Here is a 26,237-nt window from a genome sequence, read left to right on the forward strand (position 1 = left end):
TCAGGTAAGTTCAGAAAAGACAACACTTAAAATATCATGATATCCAAAATCTGGTCTCAATGCCCAGCCCTTGGAGAAGCTGTCCTTTAATTGTCTTAAACATGCAAAAAAAAGTTAATCAAGCAAGTTAATCATTTTTTTTGTATCATTGCTCTTTAGAAAATGGCAATCACCACGCCCTTCAGTTTCTGTGGCTTTCACATGAACTTTTAACCCTTTGAAATCTAAGAGGCAGTGAGCCAAAAATTAGCAAGAAACGACATTGCAAGAAAATTACTGGAAAATAGGGAAAAAAAAATTAAAAAAGCAAAGTAAAAAAAACAAACATACAACAAAAACACAAGAAAATAACTTCAAGAAAGTGACAAAAAATATTCTCTTTCTAATTAAAATTATTATTATTTTCCCTTTTCTTTCCTTTCTTTCTGTAACATATTTTAATATATCATTAAGATAATTCTAAATATAGTTTCTGTACATTTATTTTTCTCTTTTTTTATTGTTTCCATGTCACCTTTTACTTTTTTTGTGCAATTTGCAGGGTATTTCTCGTAAAGTTGCTCATTACGTTTTTCCTGTGTTTTGAAAGAAATCAAACCAATTTTCTAGGTTTCAGAGGTTAAGATGCTCATGAAAGGCATTTAAATGCAGCACAAGAAAACTGATGACAGTCCAGCTGTTCATGGGTTAACTGAAGGTTCCTGCATCAGTTTATCTCCCTCATGTTAGCAAATCTTTTCCTATGTTCCAAGTGAGAGAAGCAAATGTGGATAGTGTTCATCAGTTATCTTGAGCCACAGCAGACACTAATCAAAAATACGTAAGTTTCCAAACAGCTCAAAACCATCAGACAGATCTGCAGCCCAAAAAACCCACATAAATTTATCCTCTCACTCAGCTGAATCTCATCTTTGTTCTTTTTCATGCTCTCTTGGTGTGCATCATGACATAAAACCATCACATTGTACACACTTTCATAATACAGAAATAATGAAGCCAGTGCATGTCAGAGTTACTATTAAAGATCATTTCACGCTCTGTCGCTCTCTCTCCTTGTCTTTCCCATCTCCTCACCTGTAATGAGAAGACAACGGATCGAGGACCTCTCAGTGTATCTTGGCAACAATTCTATGAACTAGGTCGACAGGAGAGGCAAGCAATGGAGTAAAAGAGACAGAGAGAGAGAGAGAGAGAGAGCGTTAGAGAGAAAAGGGCCTACTCTGCAGAGATAAGATGGTATTCTCCCTTCGTGCAAAATGAGTTCATTAAGGGTGCGAGAGACGACCATTGCTGGGAATCAAGGTTTCTGTGCGATAAAGGGTGAGAGTGACAGATCAGAGGGAAAAAAAAGAGTTTCATTTCCTGTTCTTCAGAGGCAGCGGCAGTATCAGGGGATCAGCAGAGAGGCTGGGTAGAGAAAAAAATGGAGAGACAGGGAGAGGACAGACGACGCAAGTTAGAGGGGTAAATGCCAGAATTTTTCTGTCAGAAAAAAAGAGTGACCCTCTAGATTGCTGCCAAAACACATTTATACAGAGAACTGAGGGGAGGCAGACAGAAAGAGAGTTGAAAGATATGTCAAACTCAGCTGCGCTCTGCAAAGTGGAGAGTCAGAGTGAGCTGCTGCAATGAAGTGTGCAGGTTATCAATGTGCAAAAGGCAAAATAAAACCCATGAGGGATTTCTGAGAATGACAGCAAACTGTAGACACATTTGAGAAAAAGAGTATACATGAACACACTGAGCCGGGGTTGGCTCGCCCAAATTAATATAAGAAAGAGAAAATATAAAGATATGAGAGCTGGGAAAAGAGATGAAATGAGCTGCGGGTGTTGATAGACACCTGATAGTGAGAGAGGCTGGCAGGCAGGCAGATGCTAAGATGACAGGTACAGCAGAGGTGGAGGGATACGCTGGCTGTGCTGCGCTGTTTAATATAGATCTGCAGCGATAAGGCAGACAGAGAACACAGGATGTGTCCATCAGTCAGGGGATGGGACTCAGAGGAAATTGCCACAATAAAGCACACACACTCACACATATAGGAGAGACTCAGTGTAGACCTGCACATGATGATGTGCACATTCTGGGAGATTGCAATTAAACCCCAAAAATATCCAGTTTCATTTCAAACCTGGAAGACAGAACTGCTGATGTTTGGAAATGACAAAGTGAAATAATGACACTTCTTAAAAAGTTTCTTATCACTATCTCAGGATACATTGTACTCACTGGTTGCATAATATATCAGCCCCTCCAGTATTTCACAGGCTTTTTTGTGATTGTTACAGCCTAAAATGCTTGCTTTCACGACAGCTTTGATGACAAAAAATTGCAGGGCAAGTTGTAATACTTTTTTTTTTTGCAATGAAGCTGCAGGAGGAAGTAAAAATTGCAAAAACAGTTGCAATTTATTTTTTTGTATGAACTCAACAATCAACCGTCATCTGAACATGCTCATAAAACTGATTAGCTTCTGTTATTCACACAGACACCCATAAAAATGCAAAACCTTTTCTTCAGATTACCATTACTGAATGCATTCTGCACGCTTAAAAGTTAAAGTGCACAGAGTCTCACAGTAAACGTGTGTCACACTGTAGTGTGTGGCTGTTAGTACATTAAAAACTAGCAACTCGTCTTTAATAAACACTTGGCCCGCACCTGGCCCTGACATAGTTCACACCTATGACTGAAGAAGCTAATTGCACCCCGTGAACGCCAAGCAGTATGGGCTAGAAGTCCCAGACTCCAAATGGAAGACACTCCAAAAGTGCTGGAGAATTATATTGCTAAGATCCTGTGAGACTTCCAGATCCAGACTGACAAACTAGTGATGGCTAACCAACCAGACATCGTAGTGGTCGACAAACAGCAGAAGAAGGCAGTAGTAATAGAAGTAGCGATCCAGAGCGATAGCATCATCGGGAAGAAGGAACAAGAGAAGCTCGAGAAATACCAAGGGCTGGACTGGAGCATTCAGAGCTTTAACCCCTAAACTGGGACAATGGCTCCACCAGATTCCAGGAGCAACATTTGAGATCTCAGTCCAGAAGAGTGCAGTCTCAGGAACAGCTGAGATACTGTGCAAGACCCTCAAGCTCCCAGGCCTCTGGTAGAGGACCTGAGCTTAAAGGAAGAAACCGCCCGAAGGGATAGGGCGAGAGAGGAATTTTATATATATGATTGCACATCTGTTGTGCATTGGCTACAACTCAGACGGGATGAGCTGAGGATCCTCCTCTCACTGAAATCAAACACTCATTCTCTTTCTGTTACCTCGTGTGTGTGTCTGCGTGACCACAAGACTGTTTGCTGAAGCTGCTGATTGCAGATTTCAGTCGCAGGATTAATCACTGGTGACAAGGAACCATTGTGCTGTGCACATACAGTATAAACACATGCACGCACACACTGATGCAGACACACTGGTGTTGGCAGAGAAGCAATGATTGTCCTGACAGGTTTGGATGGCTAGCATTTAAAGAGACTCAGTGCAACACGTGATTTCAGCCCTGCTGAAGCCTCTGATCGAGACAATATTCACGTCACACTGTTGTGTCAGTCTGCCTTAAAATTAGTCGAGTCATAAAACAGACAGAGCAGTTAATAATGCAGCCCCACAGTGCCCACTTGTTGATAAGAATCTACTGATCTAGTGAAGCCCACTGTTTTAGTGATGTAGTTGTGTTAAAACTCAACATTTTTATCACCTCATTAAAATGCATTCAGTCCAGCACATTGTGGTAGACTTTGCTTTAGGTCATCCACATCCAAAATATTCTGCTTGTTTTTTGGGCAGATTTTACTCCACCAGGTGAGCGAGAGGCTGCCTCAAGCAAGAGGCATAAAGGTCTAGTGTGTAGAATTTATGGGGATATAAAGGCAGAAATGGAATATAATGTTGTAAGTGTGTTTCTTTATTGTATAATCATCCAAATCAAAACTGGAATTGTTGTGTCTTTGTTGCATTAGAGTGAGTCGGGGTCCTCATCCAAGAAGTCTGCCATGTTGCACCTCTACGTCTCTAAAGTAGTCCAGAACAGGTAAACCTAGCACTGGCTCTAGAAATGGCCACTAGCTTTTATTAGCTAGTCACTGTTGTTAGCAGACCCTCAGTGATGAGCAGCATTGTAAAAACACTGGTTCTGTGTTTTTACCACTTTAAATCACTGGGTCCATTTGCTTTGGAGAGAAGAGACTTCTGTGATAATTTGATTCCCAGTAAAAACCTTCTGAACATCTAGATCTTAAGTTATCAGAGAAAAGAGCTGAGCTCACATTAGCATGTGCTAGGCCAGCGGCTTGACACAGACAAGCGGGCAATAGAATCACCCACTTTTAACATGAAACTGCTTTATTCAGTGGTATCCCCTGTTGTTTGTTTTGTTTTGTGTTTTGTTCAATACACCTGGTCCATTTGTTTCCTGCACACTGTTCTTTTAAAAGGTTAGTTCAACCCCTTGAAACAGTTGATACTTTTGGCAACAATACGATATTTGCTTATAGTACAAAGTCTACCACAATACGATTTCGATTCGATTCAATTTAGGGGCCTGCGATTTATATGAGCAGATATTATATGCTCATTTAACACAGTCGGTTAAGGGACAAGCTGCCATCCCTTTCTTTGCTTTTGGCCAGAAAAGATTAAAACAATATATACATAATTGGAAATAATTAAAACTGGTTCTGGAAAAATGTTTTCATTTTAATTCAAACCATGATCTTTTTTCCTAAAACTTCAGGGACGTCTGACTTGAAAACAACATCCTCAATAAACCTCAATAATAACTGTCAAGGATCATAGACAACTGTCTTTTGAAGGTCAAATTTTCCCCAGTACAACATGCTAATGTTACTAGCATAAGCCTATGGCATTTTACATAGCAGAAGTTAGCTTAGCGGCATGTGTTTTTGTAAAATCCTCTATCAAGTCTGGCTGTGGTGGTGTCATGAGATCTTAGCATTTATTTTCCTTTTTAGATCTTTTGATCGACTCGTCATTACAGCATCAATTCAGGTTTGCATGAATGTTGTGTTGAATATCTATATTGTTGGTAGGTATTATTAATGTTGAATAGAAATTATAATGTTATAATATATAACATAATATAATATATTTTATCAAAAAAAAATAAAGACTCAACTAACAGATAACAGGGTTCATTTTTTCCATATATCTTTATTATGTGTTATTTCCCATATATTTATATATCTTTATTCTATACAGGTGTATTTCTTAATACAGTCTTTTATTGACATACACAGATCTTACATAAGCTTGAGAGGTACGAGAGAGAGAGGCAAGAGGGAGGTTACATCCTTCATAAGATATTTTGGCTGTTAAGACAACAGATCACATTACAAACACACGCACGCGCACACACACACACACACACAGACACACACACCCACATTTGAAGTACACTACACTCACACACACACATTAAAGCATGCACACATAAATGGGCTGAACACCTCTAATCCTTTTTGCACAACCACCCATATGTGTACCAGCACACTAATCAAGGTGCAGACACACATTCACACATCCATGAAAAGAGGAGACAGGTTCACAAGATAGATTACACCACCACCAGACTGAATAGTAAATACACATGTAAATGTACAGTACTTGCCCATATTTAAGTCTTGCTCCAGCATACACTCTCAGAAACACACATTCAGGCACATGTGCATACACGCACAGACGCACTTTTTTTTTCTTTTGGTAGAAAGTAAAGAGCAGTAACACTGATTTTCAGACTATGCAATTGATAATGTTATTAGCTCTGATCCATATTTGGTTTCTATTACTGACAGTTACGCGGTATGACAACAGAATGCAGGATGTCACTGTGATTAAACAAGGACCATCAGCACTATGTCATGAAATGTCACATGTAATGTTCATCATACTGAAGTGTGGGAGGTCAAAATGACAGCAATGTTACATTAGAAAATAAATACACATTTTATATTGCAGTTATAGGATGAATACACTTGGTTAGTTCCGTCTGTGATCCATTTTTTCCACTAGTCATTATAACAGTCTTTTTTTTTCACACACACATACACACAGACAAGCAAGCACTTACATGCACTCTTGCACACACGCACACACACTCATGTCACTACCAGACAGTGCTTCACAGTGTAGGGAACTTGTTGCAAATCCGTCGTTCGTCCAAGATGCCACTGAATAAACACAGGCTGACAGTGAACACAACATAATGACAGCTACAATATTGAAACATCTTTCGAAATATGAGAACAGATATCATATATTTGGCTTCAGTAACAGATACCTGAATTTTGCTACATATTATAATGCATAACTTAACAGCATAATAACAAAATGCAACCATAAAGACTGAGAGGACATAAATGTAACTATCTGGCCTTCATCATACTTTCTATAATTGTATAAAAAATTTGTTACAACTGTATAACCTGAAGGTAGGGTCGTCACTTAATGACTTAGGTGAAACTTGTGAGTGGCCGTATTTGAGAGAGGATGTCGATGCTGAAGATACGGGTTTGCAACACCAGAGAACTCCTTCAAAACTGAACTAGCATAAGGAACCAAACAAATCAAAGCTAAACAAAGCCACTGCAGCCTGGCTCCACCTAAATCCACCACTTCTAGATCTCTGAGTGAGACAGCTAAAGACAAATGTAGGTGATGTATGAAAGAAGAGGCATAGGCGGTGAAAGGTAGCCCCCTTGTCCTGTGGTTGTGCAGTTAGTCCAGAAGATGGTGCTCTATATAGCTAGAGTGGCACTTTCTTTTGGTCAGGGTTTAGTCAGACTGCGTTGGTGACAATGTAGTCTCTGTGTTGGTCGCCACTAGGCTCTGGAGTGACACTCTTTAACAGACGCTGTGAATATAGAGACAGAGACGGACAGAGGGGAAAAGATGAGGGACAGAGAAAAGAGTAAATTAAACTGAAATAAACCACTTTTAATTGGAAACTAGAAAGGATTACACAACAAAGCAGGCAGAAGTATTCTTGTTATTATACTCTATACACCTTTTGGTCAGCAAAACTAGTTTTGGTTTGTCGATATTTCAAAAGTAATGATTTAGTTTTGTTATTATCATAATATATACATTATTATAATTCTATTTCTAAATAGTCAATTTATTGTTTTGATCAACACAATATCCATAACTAGTGGGAAGTGTCCATCGCAATATCCCAGATCTTAAGTTGACATTCTTAAATGTTTTGTCTGACCGATTTCAAAAGTATTCAGTCAGAGGACGTGCAGTCTGAACCCATCAAAAAAACATCAACTATTCACATTTTAAGAGCTTGAACCTGTGAATGTTTGGCATTTTTTGCTTAAAAACATGACTCAAAAAATTATCCCATTATCAAAATTGTTGCAGATTATTTTTTTGTTGATTGACAAATCCTTTTTGTTTTAATTTCAAACTCACATGATCAAAAGCAATACAGAGTCTGAAAAAACAAGAATGGTAACTACACTTTTACAAGACAGATGACAAACACAGAACCCCAAAAGAGACACTGGGACATTTTGATCTCGCTCGGCCTCATCCCTCCCCTAGAGTTGCGCTGACACTGTCCTCTTTCACACTTACATGCACACAAAAACACAACTCCTGTGTGTTGACAGTGTGTGTTAGTGTCATTGTGTGTCCTGGCAGCAGTGTCAATACTGGACAACAGCCAGAGACGTCTGTCTTTGATGTCCTCCTACCTTCTGTCAAATCTAACTAATCTAATCTAACTAATCTATCTAAGAGTATCACAAGATAACAATTATAATGATCATGATGAAGACATTTTGTATTTGTATTTTTTATTTAAGAAAAGTGCAGGCAAGGCCCAAAAGAGGCAAGAATGAAAGATGCTTAGCTCAAAATATAACAGACATCTATAAAATGTCTGTTAAACTGCTTTAAAAGAGTAGTTTTATCAACGACTCTGATTTGGCACACTTGCTGCGTGTTATAGTGCCAAAGCACTGTTGATGACAAGAACCTGGTTTCCTTCAGTTTAGCCTTAATCCACAAATCTGGCAACGTGACAGCCGACACATGCATTGCAAAATGTGGATGTGTTTTTAAGTGAGTGAATGTAAGGTGGGTGTCATCGGGTAATTCCCTATGTGCATATGTGTGTGTAACATCGATAGCGCCTGGTAGTTGTCCTGACTTTTTTCTCGCTAATCTCTGGCCTGTGCCTCCTCCACGTTCCTTTGATCCTGTTCTCCAGTCATGTGTTCGCTGCAGAGGGTAAACCCTGACAGCGCATGGAAAAGAAAGGAACAGAGGCAATCCCTGTTGTTGGAGAGGTGTCAGCGAGAAAGCAAAGGTCAGGCAAGGATATAGATAATACGAAAAGATACGAAAAAGGACAGAGAAGAAGGACGTGGGGTGAACGATGAGAAACTCAGACTTAAAGTGAAGGGAGAGAAAGTAAAATGCCTTACCTGTTTGAATGTCCCCTTGGCATTGAGCAAGTAGTAGACCATATAAGCAGGCACACAGATAAATGAAGACACCCCGATGCAGTAGCCTAAGACAGTGGTCCATGGTGGGTAGTGGTAGTTGAACAACCTAACCTCTGGAGGGAAGGCCAGGAAACTGATGATGATAAACTGCACATGGGAATGGAAACAAAAACAGAGGTCAGATATGACAAGGATCACCAAACATCGGGATAAATGTCATAAAGGGTCAAAAAGTGCATATGCATGAGTGTTAATACTCTGCACGAGCCTCACCAGTAGAAAGCAGGGGCAGATGGCCACCCAGCACACTCTCCAGAACCAACCCGGGTAGAAACCAAGCATTAGCTGAATGTCATTACAAAAACGGTTGGTACCTGGAACACATACACATACACAATCACCACAAAATCCTAAATACCCGTAAGATGTCTACAATCTCTTTTCTATCATGTATTTGTGACTGAAACTACACAGAGGAAAAAACATGACATGACAAAGAGCTGAGGAGATCACAGTATCGAAGCAAGGCGGCACCGCAAGTTCTCAATACCTGCTCAATAACGATCATCAAAATGAACACCAGTACAGTATTGTGTCACCGTCCCAACCAACTCTTTGCTGTCATTCACAATAAGATCGCAACTTAGTCATCACTATCATCATGATGATCAATTGCTCAAACTTGCCGTAGAACCAGGAAACAGCGATGACTTCAAGCAGGACCACAGTGATGACTGCGGGGCCTGTAGCGTACTCCTCAAACAGCTTCACAACAAACGCTCCTCCCTAAAACAGCAGACAAGACCGGAGACAAAGAGAGAAAGAAGAAATTTCAGCTATTCAAAAAATACTATTTTGCAAGAGGCTTCATCTGGAAGGTCTAAAACGATGATACTCAACTTACAACCTGCAAAAGTGTGCCAGGCCGTCCCCCAAACCTTTTCTAATTCACAATAAAAATAAACTGAATCATTCTAGGACCTTATTGTGTACTTCTGATGTAAATAAGATGCCATAGTGCTTAAAAAGCATTTAAAAAATAACAACAACAACAAAGCTTCAGGTTAAACTTTGAAAGTCCTCAAATCCAAGGAACACCCCTGTGTACACCTGACCTGTGCGGGGTGGCTGTGACTGGCCTCTGGCTTCCTGTAATTTTGCAAAAGTGGCCCCTAGACAAAGAAAATTGAGTATTCCTGGTCTGTGACAACGATTAGGGAATTTGTTTAGAATTGGAGATGAGCAGATTATTGCTCAAGTACTGCTTTAGTCTGATTTCAGCTAATTGTAAACTGCGGTCCATTACATTACTTCCAACAAAGCAGTAACATTTAAGATGCTTTTGATCATTATGAGCCACTGGTCTATAGTATATCTGATTGGGAACTGACAATGTGAAAAATTATGGCCATTAAATTAAGTCTTGAACTTATGTTCATTATTAGTAGCAGATTATCAATACATTCATTTAATTGCTGATGGCCAGTGGGGATAAATTCTTGATTTAAACATTGGAGGTATTTTCCTATATATTTTGATCGAGAATGATGTTTTCATGACAGATGTGATTTTGATAGGAGCCTGTGTGTAATACGGTCATTTTACTTACATATGTGAGTGTGGAGAGAGCCCCGAGGTAGCAGACGCACACCAGGCCAAAGACGAACCACTCTCGCCTCTTAGCCAGAACGTGGGGAAACTCGTCTAGCATAGCTGTGATCACTCCCTCCAACCCTGCAAACTGGAGAGAGGAGGACAGCAAGGAGGTGAGGAGGGTGCATGGTGAAAAAGGTTTCACAATATGAAGGTTGTGGGGGGTTAAGGAAAAAACACTGCATCTTATAATAAAGGAGATATTATATTGTACATACCCTCGTCTTACAGCTTTAAGAATCTAGATGTGACATGTTGCTAATCAGAAATTTGACAATCCCCATTACAGGGATAAAAAAACATCTGAAGATGCCCTGTGTATTACAACCCTCTCACAATTACAAAAAAATAAAGAGACAAAATATTAAGCTGATCCAACATGAATCCAAGTACAGCAACATGTTTTGCTGTAATATCCTCAGTCATAAAATCAGGGAGCATAGCAACCCCTGATGCTGATTCCACACTGATTATCACAATGTGATAAGAACCTTGTGGGTCGCTCCAGCTGGCTGCCCAGAAGCAGATAAACACAGGCTTATGGAGACAAGATTGCCACACAACAGTAATATGAAAGTCCTATCACATTGTTTTTCGCTGACTGTTATTCAGCAAGGACAAATAATACCCGACACCTTAATGGAGCGACAAGTACAACAGGCAAATACAAGTCAAACAGAGCAATGCATTCGCCTATATGACAAGGCAAATATGAAGCCTTTGTTTCTAGGTTTGAGAGAGCACACAAGAGCCAAGCACAGAGCAACAAAATTATCAGGTAGATTATAACAAACAGAGAGAAACACGTGAGAACACAAAGAGCATTTAGCGAACAGAACATTTACTCAAGTGACTTAATTTTTGCACTGAAATGAGTAATCAACCAACTAACCGTGCTGTCCAGACCCAACATAATGATCATGAGGAAGAAGATGATGGCAAAGAAAGTAGCAGCAGGCATGTTTGCTATGGCTTCTGCATAAATGATGAACAGCAGACTGGGACCTGCAGAGGAGAAAGAGAAGCAGGTTAAATCTGAATCATCTGAATTTATCCTTACAGCTGTATTTTTGTGCAGAATTACAATTATATGGAGCAGGTGCATCTGTCAACACTGTGCTAACATGACGTCAAAGCTTATCCTATGTAAAAATGTAGATACAGTTAATCTAAACACAGTGTTGTTATTTGTTTTCAACAATGTGAGAGTGAGTAAGGAATTATGTATTTGGGATTGTGCTGGTGTGTCCTTCTTTTACCAGCATCCTTGGCTACAGCATCCACATCCTGCTGCCTCATCTCAGCCATGTAGCCCAGCACAGTAAAGATGACAAAGCCAGACAGAAAGCTCGTCAGACAGTTCACAGAGCTGGTGACCAAAGCATCTCTGAGATGCAGAAAGGAGAGGTTTGGGGTAGGTGGAGGACAGAGTAAGAGAGAACATCTGTAGAAAATATTCATCTTTGAGCCTCTGCAAATTATTTAGACTTGTTTAAGACTACTGGAATCGTTGTGATATAGGCAGGTTATTAAAGAGAAAGAGAGAAATTAGACTTGTCATAACTCTAAAACACATTGACTGAGCACACAGATGTCCTTGGATCCAAAGCGCACCTGTTTAATTATTGTCTATTACTGCTCTCTGGCCTTTATATTCAAGTCATAACTGCTGATCAGCGACCCTGGGATCTTCACTGAGTGCTTTCTGGAGCACAAGTTTCTTGTGTTTTTGTTGAATTTGATACGTATAAATGTGAGGCAGCATTCCTCGGCCCACCTGATTTATATGTAGGTTATTGCTCCACTTGGATGTTGACACAAATATTTCTACATTTAAGAAGCACAAGTAATTAATTAGATTTAAAGGATTTCTGCAGAAATGTTTTGGGAAAGTGTTAAAGCCTCTGACTTCAGCTTGTCAAGCAGGTTAGTGTCATTTTAGTATGAGAGAGGCTACATAATGAAGAGTGTGTTCAAGAAAAGTTCTCACTTGTAGCAGTTGTTGTGAAACGGGTTGTAGCTGGCAAAGGCAAGGAGCACTCCAAAGCCCGGACCAAGTGAGAAGAAGATCTGAGCTGCTGCATCAATCCACACCTTAGACAGGTTAAACCATGTGTGTTAGAACAAGATGTTTGCACACAGATAAAAGCAAAAATTTCACACAGACAGCCTTGTTAGACTGCACAAGCTGACTTACTGTAGTGCTAAGTAGTTTCTCCCAGTCGGGTTTGAGATAGAAGACCACGCCTCTCCAGGCCCCTGGCAGAGTGGCCCCACGGACGAGCAACACCAGGAGGACCAGGTAGGGAAAGGTAGCAGTCACCCAAACTACCTAATGCAGAAAACAGGAAAAATGATTCGCTTTTCCGTTGGTAAATTTTTATGTCTAGTTTGTCATAGCAGCTGATATCCGGTCATACTTACAAATCACTTTTTACCTGCCTTTCTAAATACATTTTCTTTATATGATGATGAATGATACTGATGGTGAAGAAATGACAGGGGAACGAGCATCTTTTTTTCTGCCTCTCTGGCTCCATCAATCCATCCATCCATCTACTCTAACTGACACCCCCATTAGCCATGCAGGCGCCCCTTCGGTTACCTTTCCAGACGTCTTGACTCCTTTCCAGATGCTGAAGTAGACGATGGTGAAGATGAAGAGCAGGCAGAGGGCCAGCTGCCAGCTGACAGAGCCCAGCTGGTGCAGGCCAGGGGAGAGGTGGACCTGCAACACCTGGCGACTGGAGGGAGGAAACGAGGCAGGAGGTCGAGCGGGGTGCAAAGGAGGACACGCAGTGAGGCAGTAGAGGGAGGGAGAAGAAAGGAGGAAGGTACAAGGGCAGGAGAAAAATGTGGAAAACAGTAAGAAGTAACAGAGGAGATAAGACAGAGTGAGAATACAAAGATAGAGGGGATAGACAGGAAGTTTGCAGATTTGGAAACAGAGGGAAAGGACATGTGAGAGAAAACAGAACAGGAAGAGGAAAAAAAAACACCAGAAGGTTATGAAAAGGTGCAAAATAAATGTTTGGGGAGGACAGGGGGTAATAAACAAGACAAAAGGGGAAATATAGGGGTATAAACTTTAGGAGCAATATGAATATACACATGTACATGATACATATAGATTAAATGAGATGTAATGAAAGTTGCCCTAAGGGAAACAATACAAAACAACAGCGGCTTGACTTATTTTATATCAAATTAATGTCAATAAACAAAGTTTTACACTAGCACAAAGTGAAAAAAAATGAGGGTGAAATGAACAGTGGGGTTAAAATGTGGTCACAGGTTAAGCATACAGAACTCGGCTGATAAAACAGAGACTGATTTATGTTGAAAACAGGAAATTCTGGCGCCAGACTGAGTTGCGGAATTTGTTTCTTTTAAAACCTGTATTAGGAAAAGTCAACTATGGATAAACTCTGAATCTGTCTCAGTGGACAGACACAGACACGGTCCAGTGAGCAGCTGATAAGACTGAGCCACAAGATGTTAGAGTCCCAGAGCAGTCACGAACGAGGAAGACTTTGTTCTGACACAGCTCAGGTTCTATGTTGTGTTAAAAAAATAAATACAAACTTGATTAAGCTGCGTGTCGTAATTCCTGTGAAAGCAGCTTGTCAAGGATTGGCTTGGAATAATATAAATAATCAGTTCCAATTTTCAGTCGAATTCTGTTGTTTTAAAAACAAGAACATGTGTGTAACTGGGGAATTCGAGAGATGAAAATTTTCTGTTCTACTTCAAAGTTGTCTCACTACCTCTTTATCTACCCTTTTATTTTCCAATAATCCAAAGCGTCACTCTATATTTCTCTCTCCCTCCTCATCTCCTGCAGCTATGCCCTTCACCTGCTTTTTTATTTTAAATTAGTTAGCTCATACTTTTAGCACACCGACTCAGGTTTAACTGGGAGCATCCTGATTTGTTGTTGTGCTGAGGTACAAATTGTTTGAAAGTCAACAGAAAATGATATCACATCTGGCAACTTTCAAACATGTCTGTTTCACAACAAAGTTAATACTAAAGAATTTTATTTATTACTATTGTTTTACATTTAATTTGATATACTATCAATTTATTAATTAATAATTTTATAATTTAATACATATTCACTCAGTGGGACTTCACTGATGCCTGATTATCTGAAAATGAAACTACTTATAACTGTAAAAAAAAACCCACAACAACTAAAACAACAACTATACATTAAATGTAATTACTGCAAATAAATAAATAAATCCCTTTGCTGTTACTTACTACTGTTAAGTCTATGCGGCTTCTCAGCTGGTGTTAAAGCCCTGTCTGTGGCTCTCATTGGCCACTATTTATAGAGCTCTATCCACATAAATCTAATCTACTGAGTCAACGCCAAAGTCTATCAAATTAAGTCAATCAAATATAGCTACTGCATTCTCGTTAACTGGTGATGTCTTTCCTAATATGACTAAATTCTACTTCAGAAATAAACTCTCCCATAGGTGTTCCACTGGTACAAATCTTTACTGTAACTGTAACACAGTAATTTTATATGTGAAGATACATTATATTTGGTCCTTCACTCCTGTATCACTCCTGAACTTTAACCGTCTCAGATGAGATCTAACTCTTATTATGAAATACTGATAAAATGTTTCTTGATCCATGTGGATTTTGAAAAGAAGAATGGTGGTAAGTCTGTCAGGACTCCTTAAACACCCCAACCAACCCTGTAATCGCTCTCTGGAAGTCATCCTCCCTCCTTCACTTGACATCTTCCTCCTGCGCAGCTCTCCCCCTACGCCTCTACATCCCACTTACATGCACTTACGTATAGAACTCCTCGGCAGGGGAGGTGGAGGAGTTGGACCATGACACATTGTGGTCGGTGGACATGTAACGGTTACAGTTGGCTGTGTTCCAGCTGTTAGTGCAAGTGGTCCAGGGCAGGGTTTGCCGAAATGATGATAGTAGATAGTACAAAGCCCAGGCCATGATGGTGTTGTAGTAAAAGGCAATGTAGAGGGCTATGATGCAGATGGCAAAGCCAATCCCTGGAAAAATGGAAAAGATGATCATTAGCGCAAATATGGGAGTTAATGGACTGTACTTTACTTATCAGAGAAAGGGATGGCTGGGGGGGGACTTTTTTTTTTCTTTATCCTCCCCATAGATAAAAGCAACTTGTGCGTATAATGACCATTTTCCCAAATAGACCATACTGTACGCAGCAGTAGCAGCAAAGGCAGAAATTTTAGTAACTTCACATGGCAGTTGTTATTAGGTCATGAAAAAAAACATAACCTTTAATGATCTGAAGTTGAAAAGAAAATCCCTAGGCTGAAAAAAGCCTATGTCATTCCTACAGAAGCACAGAATTTAATGTTTTTTACAGGATCTGGTAATTTTTTTGACGATACTAAAATGAGCGACTCCGTTTAAACATAAAAAATTTAAGCTTAGATTTTATCATGTTTCTTGTTTTCTTAATTTCTCAATTTAAGTGTTTGTTGCTCAGGATTTCTTCAAGGACTGTCTGAAATTTAAAAAATTCATGATAAGTTCTGCTTAAATTATGATAAATGGTTTAATTTGACGATTTATTAAAAAAAAGTATGCCTTCGCAACCCACTTGCAGTTCTGAGGGTATTTAAAATAAACACAAAAAAACAACCATTTCAAGTTGTATGGGGCTCCCTTAAGCCAATAAAAAAGCAGAACTCCTTTCCCAGTGTCTGAAAAATTATTTGAAGTGCCTTCCCAATTTTGCACCACCCTCTCTCCTTCAATAAACAACAAATAGTCCTTACAATTTAAACTATCTTGATGACAAAGTTCTTCTTATTATCTTATTATTTTATTAAGAAGAAAAATATTTTATGCAGTCTGTGTTGCCAGTCAGTCACCTCTTGATGAAACAACAGTTTTGTTTTCAAGCTAACTCAAGTTGCTTTTGGGTAAATGGGTGACATTTCCCAACAACAACAACCAACATACTATCAAATTTCTGAGCATCTGGCATTTTGCACGGAAATGTGACAATTTCCATAACAGAGAGTCAGTATATCTCATTAGATGTACAAGGCACTAGGGATGCTCTTCAAAAGAACCTTACTGAGGGGGACAAGGAGGTTAAATGAGCTGTCTCTCAGACTTTGACAGCTTGAGACTGTCCTTCTTCATATTTTTTTTGTTCTCCTGCTGCCAATTTTCCTGGTAGTATGCACTGCTCTCTTGTGTTCTCTCCATAGCTTTTAATCCAAGCTATTGCTATTGCTTCATTTCTCCATCTGTTCTGCTTTCTCCCCACTCCTCCTGTTACCTTTGAAGATGGGGCAGATGTGTTTCCAGATGGAGATGCAGCCGCTGCGGTGGAACTGGCCGAGGGCCAGCTCCATGTAGAAGAGAGGGACGCCTCCAAACACCGCCATCAACAGGTAGGGCAGCAAAAAGGCACCTGGGCAGAGACACAAGGATGGGGGACATTTGAGGAGAGGGAGATTAAGGGTTGGAAACAAAAACGTGGGGAATTATGTTTACAATGTGAACAGTGGGGAAAAGTGGGAGGAAAATAAGTTATAGACGAACAGTAAAAAGTCAATCACACTCCTGAGAAATGCTGCTCATTCACACTCCATTTGTGGTCTCAGTGGTCCCCTCAATAATTCCCTATCAACAAGAACATTAGAAAGCACTCTGTAAAAATCATTAAATATTTTAAGTACCCTATCATTTACATAACCTTAGTCCATTCAAAAACAACAGTGCGTGCTTGCCCAGTTTCATATAACACTCAATTTAATATGTGGAAACATGCAGTAAGAGGGTCATTCTGTTTAAATTCTACAATGACAGATTAGGACTACTGCGATGTTGGCTGCTAAGTAAGGAAAGTATAAACGTCATGAAGGGAGAATAAGAAGGCCAAACAGTGAGAAGCAGCAGGGCGGCAGCCAGATCTTTGAACTCTCCAACCTAACAGGCAGAGTTTGATAACAAATCTTTCTCTCTCTCGCCTTTCTTCTATCTATCTGATTATCAACGTATTTTGTGTGCATGTGTGCATTTGTGTATGTGAGTGGGTCGCTGTGTGACTCGTGTCTTTATGACACAAAAGCAAAGATAAGGGTTGATTGAGCAGCTGCCTGGGAGACAGGTTATTAAGCAAGGAGAAAGAGGCTGAAGGCGTTCTCATGAAAACCCCACAATTAATACTGTTGCCTCTATCAAGTGTCTCCCGGTCCCCATCTCTACCTCGCTCCGTGAGACGCACACAGAACACAGGATATTGCAAAGATTTTATTATTGCAAATTCAATAAAAGTGGAAAGGGGAGGCCCTGTTTGCTGCTAGGTGAGGACTGTGTTGGTAACAGGGTGCAGCCAGACCACACAGACTTTGTTGAAAACATAAGCTTCCCTTTTTTATACCTTAGATTGTGCAAGAAATGAGCTGAATCATAAACAAGTATGCTTACTGCAGCACTCCATAGATCTGCGCCCTTTTATATTTTAGTTTTGCAAAAATGATGACCTCCATCTTTGACAATGGAAAAAGTTATAGTGCAGTTAACTGACTCACTTCAGCTGCTAGAATATGCTGCAGAACAGCTCAAACCATGAAAGAGCTATCTCTCCTCTCTAATTCTTAAAATCCTGTTTACTCTAGCATTGGATCTCCACCCCTCTCTACTCCTTATCTCCCTCGGCCCCTCTTAAACATTTTTTGCCTCCTCACCTCCTCCATTTTGGTAGCAGATGTAAGGGAAGCGCCAGACATTTCCCAGGTCCACAGCGTAGCCGATCACAGAGAGCAAGAAGTCCATCTTCTTGCTCCAAGTTTCTCTGGGCCTCTCCAAGCTGGTTTGTTGGACCACCAGAGTCCTGAGGCCCCCCAGCGGCACAGAGGACCCGCTGCTTCCTCCAGGCCCGGAGGCTGTACCTCCGGAGCAAGCCGCGCTCCCGGGCCCCTCCCTGGGACTTTGAGGAGTGGATGTGGGGAAGCCATTGGACACCTGTTGTCCAGAGCCATAGGTCAGGCTCTTGGGTCCTTTCTCTGCGAGACCATCAGCCAACATCAGTTTGCCATTTTCCTGCTGCGTCCCCTCCTCTTCTCTCCCCACCTCCTCTTTTCCTTTCTCCCTCTCTCCCTCATTCTCCCCTTTGTCCATTGTCAACATGCTTGTCAGCATCATATCTTTTGTCTCCATCGGGTCGTGTTGATGTTGATGTTGGTGTTGGCGAGGCGGTTAGGGGTGGAGAGAGGTTCTCAGTGACGCTGAAGGGAATGTGGCACTGTTGCCTGATATGGCGCCCATTAGGGGAACAGAGGGGTTAGGAGAGCGATGGAATGGTGCAGTGGAAGTGTAGGGACAAATTTGACAGAAAACAGTATTGTCCTTCCCGGACAGGTAAAGGAGACGGGAAAGAGGAGGGCAGGGCTAAATAAAGAGAATGAGGCCAGAATGAGGGGAGGTGTGTGTGTGTATGTGGGATAGGACTGAAATGTGTAAAAGTCTGATGAGTAAAAAGGAATAAAAGCACAAAGCTAGGACAGACAGAGGAGGGTATACAAGACGAGAGATGTGTTTGAAAAGGATGTAGCCGGCAGAAAAGTTACAAAAATCTTGGATCTTCTCCACAATCTGCTCGTCCTCTGAGACACTCAGTGATGGGGAAAACTGCAACACACAGAGGGGAAATGAACAGATAAGTCACAGGAAAATAGTTATTCAGCTCAAAATTACTCTTAAGTGAACTCATGATGTGCCTTTCTGTCTTTCCACAAGACACAAAGTCTTATTTAACATGTTTTACCTTTATTAAATCAAAAAAGACATAATGGGAGATTGTGAAATACATCTGACGTGCTGATTTTCTTAGTTTTTCCTCATGTTTCTCATGTCATGCAATCTCCAGCCCCATAACCTGTTCCAGTGCTTATCTGATCAAAGCAGTAACAAGGAGAAATTAAAGAATATACACAGGCACCAGCAGCACTCATCGAGGCAGGAAACACAAGAGAAAACTTAAAAGGCAGACTAACTTGGAAATGTTTCTTGATTGTTACTCAAAGCAATAAAAATATTAATGCTAAATATTCAACATTAGTAAATTATGGATTGCATTAAAGTTATTTGCTAAATGAGTTTGCTCTCAGTTTTTAGCAGAAAAAAGTAAAATAAAAATGCTCGGAATTATTTTAACTCAAGGCTTTAAAAACTTGCTGCCATGTTTTAACAATTAATTCCAATAATGCTAAGATGTTGAGACAAATTCCAGTCTTTTATATCTTAATTAAATGCTAAATTCTAATTACTTAATAAATATATATTGTACACACCAGACTTCTTCAGAATTCTACATCTGCATCATAATCATTTTGCCTGTTTTCTACATTATGTGAGATGTAAATGAGACACAGGAAAATATTAATTTTGCTTTAAATTAAAATGGTTCATACTCAAGTACAAATTCCTCTACAGCCACTTCATGAAACATTTTAATTGGCTGCAAACTTGGCAAGCAGGAAACCTGCGATGTTTAGATAAAAATATGACAACAAATAACACTTACGGAACAATGTCGCCATTTAACAAACTCAACAGAAAATCCAAAATGTTATCACATGAGCAAGGGGTCAAACTGAGAGAGCCATTTAAAAGTGGATTTGATTGTTTATACTGTTAGCTCAATTACAAATGAATGCCAGACTGTAGGAAGACTCAATTTACATGGAACGCCATTGTCTCAATCAAGAACAAGTGTCCATTTGTTTTACACGGCACAACATTCACTCTACCCCAACATCTGACTACCACGCAACCGAGACCCTGTCATGTACCTGGAAGAAACGCTAGCTATCCTTCCACTCAACACAAACATTTTTCTCACCTGTTGAACATTCTTTAAAAGGCTTAAAATTGACAGAAATCTGACAATTTCTACTTGAAAGGGAGCAACTTAAAAGAAATATGAGCAGAGTGAAATGTTCATTCACTTAAAAAATAAATAAATAATATAATTACATCGCTGAAAAATGTTACATTTTATAATTTACTCACAGTTATCTTTAAAGCACACGTGTCAGCTGTCACGCTGCTTCATGATAGAAAGTCGGGAAAAACAAACAATAGTAAATGGCTTGATCATAAGACTTTGTCTGAAACTTAATCACCTCTTAATAATAAAAACATGAACTAACAAGCGTAGATTTGAAATGTTTTTGTTTTTCTTTTTTTCTGTGCTGTTATTTAAAATGGACTTTACAGATTTATGCCGTGGTATAAACTTAAAGTCACTCATCATCACTGAATATCAAAAATGATTTGTTTTTTCATCCTTTAGCTCTCAACTAAGACGACTTTAATAAAAAAGGCAGAGTAAGATGGCAACATCAAGATTTAATCAAAGATGGACTCAAAGAGGATGTGCGAGGAAAATAAAAAAATCCAAATTAAAAACGTAGATGCTCTTTTGAGCCACCTTCATCTTAGTGAACTCTATTTAAATTTAAGACGACACTTGAGGGAAATAAACAATAAAGTAAAGACAACAATATTATTTTTTATCCCAACTCACATGCATCCCATACATTACCTCAAGAGATGGTAAAAAAGGACAAGCAGAACCTGTGGCGGCTAAAAGAAACCAAAACTTAAAGAATCCCGTGGTGTTGCAAAAACTTGCCAGAGCAACAGCATGCACTAGCACATCAGGACACAGTGTTTGCCCATTGAGCTCTCAAACCTCTCTCATTTCTCTCTCTCTCTCTCTCTCTCTCTCCCTCCCTTGTTGTCCCTCTCTCCCTGACTTGCAACCACACACACTTACACACATACCGCATTCAGAGCCGCACAGCCACACATACAGTATGTGGAGATGGATGCATGGATGCATGCGCTCAGACAGAAGATACTGGAGGAACATTATGCAAGCGCAGACATGCACGCTTTGAAGCTTGGTTTGACACATACAATAACAGCACAGGCGGCACAAACGATGAACTGTTAGTGCAGCTCTGACACAGTATGGTCATGGCATGAACTCTCATTAAAGCACAAACACATACACACTGCTGATAGGGGAAGTCCTACCCGTGAGTGTGCCAATATGGGGCTCTGTGTCAGGGTGCTACCGTCTGTCTTGCACGCACACACACACACACACAATGAAACACTGCTTGGTAAAACCCTGCTGGAGTTCTCACACACTCCCTCTTTTTCCATTTTACTCCTTAGCTCATTATGCTTTTACATTCCCCCCCATCAATCAACCTTTGGTCTCCTCCTTCCAATTTTTCTCTACTACTTGTCAAGTTCTTTCCTTGTGTCATCACACACACACCTGCTTTGGAGAGATTAGACTTTTGCAGCTTTGACTCCAGATGCACATAAAGTTTGAGTCTTGTTTTATACCAGCCATGAATTACATTGAATTCATGGCTGGTATAAACCTTTATGTGTTGAAGATGTGTTACAGATCTTGCATAATAAAAGTTTCTCTTCACTGAACATACTCTACATGCTAAATTAGAAAATTGAGCTTGCTGCTGGTGTTACTGCAAGTTCATTGAATCATCAAGCTTACTGCACTCAGTGCAAGGCTGTGGTAGTGCTCTGCAGCACCCAGGTCAGACTGCATTCAGCCAGTCTTGCCACTATAACTATACTCCCCCAAGTCATTGCTACAATTTATGCATTTTTCCCTGCTTCAGTAAAGTTTAAAAACATAACTGTTTTATGTACTTAATAGATCAAATTGTCACATTAAACAGTAAAAGGCTTGTCAAAATGTTTTTCCGTTTTAAAGAAACTCAAGAAATACAAAAAAGCTATGCAAAGCAGCCCGACAATCCCACAACTGTCTGTGTTGCATTTTACTTCACTCCATATATCATGCACACAGGCAGGTACAAAAGTCCAGACAGACACATGCACAAACCAGCAAACACTTTCTCGTGCACACTCTTGTCACATATTCTAAATTTGCAATCACAAGGTTGAGTAAGAGCAATCCTAAATTGTCATTTATGAAATGTCGAAGGAGTAATTAAAGCATATGTCATGCTGGAATTTAAAAGTTGCTTCATCATGAACTGTGTAACAGCTGGGGAGCACTGGCTTCTGAAATTCCCAAGAGATCCCGAGGGGCGCCTGCTCTGTGTATCTTTTACTCTAAAATAACTCATAAAGCTTTTGGCTCCGCGCCAGCTTTTGTAACCTCACTGTTTTTGAACACAGACCAACACCCTTTAGTCTGGGCGGTAGACTTCAGGAATGGTTGAGCAAAAATAATGTGCTTATCGGAATCTGCTTCGGCAACTCTCAGGGGGTTTCCTGCATAGTTTTAGTGGCGTGACAGTGGCAAGTGAAAAAAAAAGACCAAAAATTTGATAAATATCTACAATATCTGTCTGTCTGTGAACATCTGTCTGTCAGTCTATTTAAGTCCTAACAGTAGACAAGTTTTGAAGGGTTATTTTGCAAGCTTAAATGTGAGAATTAGAACAAGAATCAGTGCTCTCTGGTGGACGAACCATGCAATGGGAGACAGTTTACTTCAAACTACATTTTGCATTTCTCCACTGCAATTCCGTGTAACCTATAACCATCATTTCCACTGATACAGATCTGTGATAAGCTAATATAGGCATATATACAGAACTGGCAAATGTATTGGTTTAGCTCTAATGTTTGTCTATCCACAGTATCTATCTCCACTGTTTGTCTGTTGTAAAAGTCATTTCAATGGATAAATAATTTTTTTTTCATAAAAAAAGACATTCATTTGCATGAATGAAAAACCTAAAAAACACAACAAAGGAATGAGACACATTTGTAGTTTACCCAGCTCTTAAGGTTTGCATAATCAAGATTACTTTACTTTGCTATAGCAGATTAGCAGAAAGGGCGGATTAATAATACTCTATCCTTTCATGAATAAAGGTCTTGAGGGCAGTTGGAAGTAAGAAAGATCATCCTTCAACTGGAGCGCTCGAGTTAAAGCCTCTTTGTCAATAAACACCTGTCCTGCTGGAGTGTCTCTGAGCTGCACTAGATTCCTCAACAATCATAAGTTACCTTTGTGGGGCAAATTAAGTTAAGTATTCATTTTTGGTAGCCCAGTATTATTTTACATTTGAAATATTTAGATTTTTTTTAAAAAAACTAACAAAACAAATAGAACTAATTGATCTTAATACTCTACATTTAGTCTTTATTCTTGTTTTTGAATAAACTGTTAAAGCTGGATATAGTAACATTTTGACTAATACACACACACACACACACACACACACACACACACACACACACGCACACACACACACACGCACACAGGGTGAAGCAGTCCTCTCTTCCACTGTCACAAACAATTCAAAACATACCATAGGAGAGAGAGAGAGAGAGAGAGACCAACCTGACAAAATAATGATTAAATCCTAATTTATTTAAAATCCTTGTCTTTCTCCGTAGGTTTTCTACTGTGCTCCACAAGTGTTTGCTATAGTTTCTCTTGCCCACCTGACATCATGCCAACTTGAGCCCTGGCTAATTGAAAAATAAACAGTGCAGGCAGACATGGGAGGGGGAACCGCTCAGTGCATTAGAAGTTGCTCGTCTGAAAGCCTCCACACTGCTGCTGTCACATCTGCACAAACAACACTTAACTAGTCAGTGGAACTTATAGTACTTCAAGAGGAAACTACTCTCAGGAGAAAATAAAACACTTTAGGCTTTTACATGTCCCTGATTTAGGGGCAGTCTGATAAGTAGACATGCAAACATGTTTTAAGTGGCAAATTGTCAAGACATGCACAGTAGCCTGCCCTAAAGGGGAGACTGACTTCCATTTGCTCTTCAATGGTTCTAAATGTGGGGAATGTTAATGTTGGCATAATTAAATTATGGCAATTTTGCTTGCACTAAGACTGTTAAATTTGTCCGTTCACCCCATCATGCACCCAAGTCAACTCTGAAATATACAAACAAAAGTCACAAGACAGCAGCAAACTTGTGTAGTCACATAAAGGACTTTGTACAGCATGTTCAACTTTTATTTATTTAGCTGTTATGTAAGGTGCTGTGGTTTATTATTATGTGTTTTGGTCACACTCCTGCAGTCCTGTTCTTGTTGGTTGAAAGTCGCTGTTTGAGGTTCCGAAATTCCCACGTTGATTTGTTTTAGCTTTAGGTCATCAGTTTTTAAACATCAATACTCCTCCAGCTTGCAAGAACATTACAACCTAATTGGCAGCTAGTCTTAGTTTAACCTCCTCTGTGTTTGAGCTTACAAATGAAATCATCCAATCAAGCAGTCAAAGCCGAGAGAAAATGCAATGTGCCGAAAATATCAACCATAAGCAATAATAAAGACTTGTTTACCGACTGAGAAATTTCCATAATGATTAATGATAGCATTTTGCAGATCAAGTCCTGTTTGTGTCAGTGACACCTTAGTCGCAGTCAAACAGTCTAAAATAAATTATGTGTGTCAGTAAGAGATAAGTAGGAATGTTTATGATGCTTATGTTTATGACGCTTTTTAATAAGAAAATAGAGGAAGAAGACAGTGACCACATGATCACTGGGCTATGCTTTAAACAAATACTTGCGCTTTAGATGGCTCCGTGAGCCACCTTTCAATAAAAGAACTGGTGGTGTATAGATAACATATTGTGTTTGTAATGCCGCATTAGATGTCATAAAGAGACAAAAAAAGATCTGGGCAACTACAGACACAAGACTCTATGCTATCTCAGACTGCTTGACTGCAGTAATACTACCTGGTGTGCCAGCACACCTTAATTACGGACATACAGTCTCTCTTGGATGAATCCGTATCCTCCGTTACATAATACCGTTGAGTAAAAAAAAAAAAAAAAAAAAGTCAGCCAGTCAGTTCAAAAGCTTCTGACACAAACGTAGTCAGTGCAAATCAAAGAAAACGTTTCTTTTCTACATTTAACACTTTTTTAGACATCACATAAGCTAGGTTATCAAAATGTCAGGGTGTCTACTTACACAAGATATCACAGTTCTTAAAAACACAAGCATGACATGAATTGGCTTCAGGCAGAAAAAAAACAATGACAACGAAAACAGTACATCGTGAAGAAAGAGGGAATTGTATTATTGCTATCTGGTGTCAGACAATTTTGAAATACACTTGGCATGATGTTCAAAGCCCAAGCATAGAACCAAGTGCATTTTGCTAAGGCCAAACTAATAGATTTTCAGAGATGCTGTGTATAATGTCATTCCCACCTTTCTGGTGGGAATGACATTATACACAGCATCTCTGTGTGGTGCTGTAGATGTTGTAGTGGAAAGATATTTTCCAGGCCACCTTTAGTTGCAAACAAATCATTAGTTATTTGAGAAAAGATCATAAGGGCATAAGTGATGTACTGTAATTATCCCCCATAGATCTAATAGGATGTCAGTATTTCCTTTGTGCAACGGATTTCTTAAAAGGGATAAAATATAGAGGCAAAAAATGACAGAGGCATGACCTGTGGGCGGTTGAGGGTTATGGCTTGGACTGTGTTAAAATTATTATTATTTTTTTTTTTAAAACTTCCTGCACTCTCAGGCTAACAGTGGGAGCTGACTTGTGAAATACTTCCAAAACTACATACAGCTTTTCCTTTAATGTTAATAAAATTTGTGGTTGACAGATAATAGAGGGTGGATTATAAAACAGCAAGATTTTATATGTTTCCCCTCTCTGAGCCTCTCTTGAGCTATGTAAAAAAATACCTTCTGTTCCTCACCTTATTAGAAAGAGGAAAAATAAGTGCCATTAATATTTTCTCTTTCATTTCCTTGAAAAAAAGTAACTACAGATTTCACTTAGTCAGAGTGTAAAATAAATGGGCTTATATCTGTAGATATTTGTACAAAACATTTCAAATTATACCCTAATTAAAAAGCTAATCCCCAAATCTGGAAGGTTTTTTTTCCACATCTCACAATAATAGCCAAATGATTTCAAATGCCTAGTGGCAATTGAAATAATACAGATGAGGATAAATAATGAAAAGACGATTAAATAAAGTAAATTAAACTCACACTAAAGCTTACACTGGAAAAAAAAAAACTCAACAAGT

The 26,237-nt window shown here is 39.5% G+C and overlaps 1 protein-coding gene across 3 annotated transcripts; it reads right to left on the minus strand.

Moving 5' to 3' along the window:
* Positions 1–5,170: 5,170 nt before the first annotated feature.
* On the minus strand, positions 5,171–23,634 carry slc6a4a (solute carrier family 6 member 4a). Of its 3 annotated transcripts, none has more exons than XM_042486822.1 (14): positions 23,546–23,634; positions 17,865–18,807; positions 16,451–16,585; positions 14,960–15,182; positions 12,749–12,887; positions 12,341–12,475; positions 12,134–12,237; positions 11,403–11,587; positions 11,036–11,148; positions 10,100–10,231; positions 9,177–9,276; positions 8,764–8,864; positions 8,470–8,637; positions 5,171–6,884 (listed from the first exon to the last, which is right to left on the minus strand). In XM_042486822.1, the coding sequence occupies exons 2-14, from the start codon at positions 18,334–18,336 to the stop codon at positions 6,810–6,812; spliced, it is 2,082 nt and encodes a 693-aa protein (XP_042342756.1). In that variant the 5' UTR covers positions 18,337–18,807; positions 23,546–23,634; the 3' UTR covers positions 5,171–6,809. The 3 variants fall into 3 exon arrangements, with proteins under 3 accessions (XP_042342756.1, XP_042342757.1, XP_042342755.1); XM_042486823.1 differs by lacking the exon at positions 23,546–23,634 and adding an exon at positions 20,726–20,865 and having other exon boundaries at positions 11,403–11,530; XM_042486821.1 differs by lacking the exon at positions 23,546–23,634 and adding an exon at positions 20,726–20,865.
* Between the last annotated feature and the right edge of the window lie 2,603 nt (positions 23,635–26,237).

The sequence above is a fragment of the Plectropomus leopardus genome, chromosome 5, assembly GCF_008729295.1.
Source record: "Plectropomus leopardus isolate mb chromosome 5, YSFRI_Pleo_2.0, whole genome shotgun sequence".
Classification (NCBI taxonomy): domain Eukaryota; kingdom Metazoa; phylum Chordata; class Actinopteri; order Perciformes; family Serranidae; genus Plectropomus; species Plectropomus leopardus.

What these genes read in the sequence shown, in the direction of transcription:
- slc6a4a (XM_042486822.1), bottom strand. Translation starts at nt 18,336, where the DNA reads ATGGAGACAAAAGATATGATGCTGACAAGCATGTTGACAATGGACAAA. An exon ending in CATCTGCCCCATCTTCAAAG is followed by an intron (nt 15,183 to 16,450) that starts GTAACAGGAGGA and finishes CCATTTTTCCAG; the next exon opens with GGATTGGCTTTGCCATCTGC. An exon ending in TGCTGTAGCCAAGGATGCTG is followed by an intron (nt 11,149 to 11,402) that starts GTAAAAGAAGGA and finishes TCTCCTCTGCAG; the next exon opens with GTCCCAGTCTGCTGTTCATC.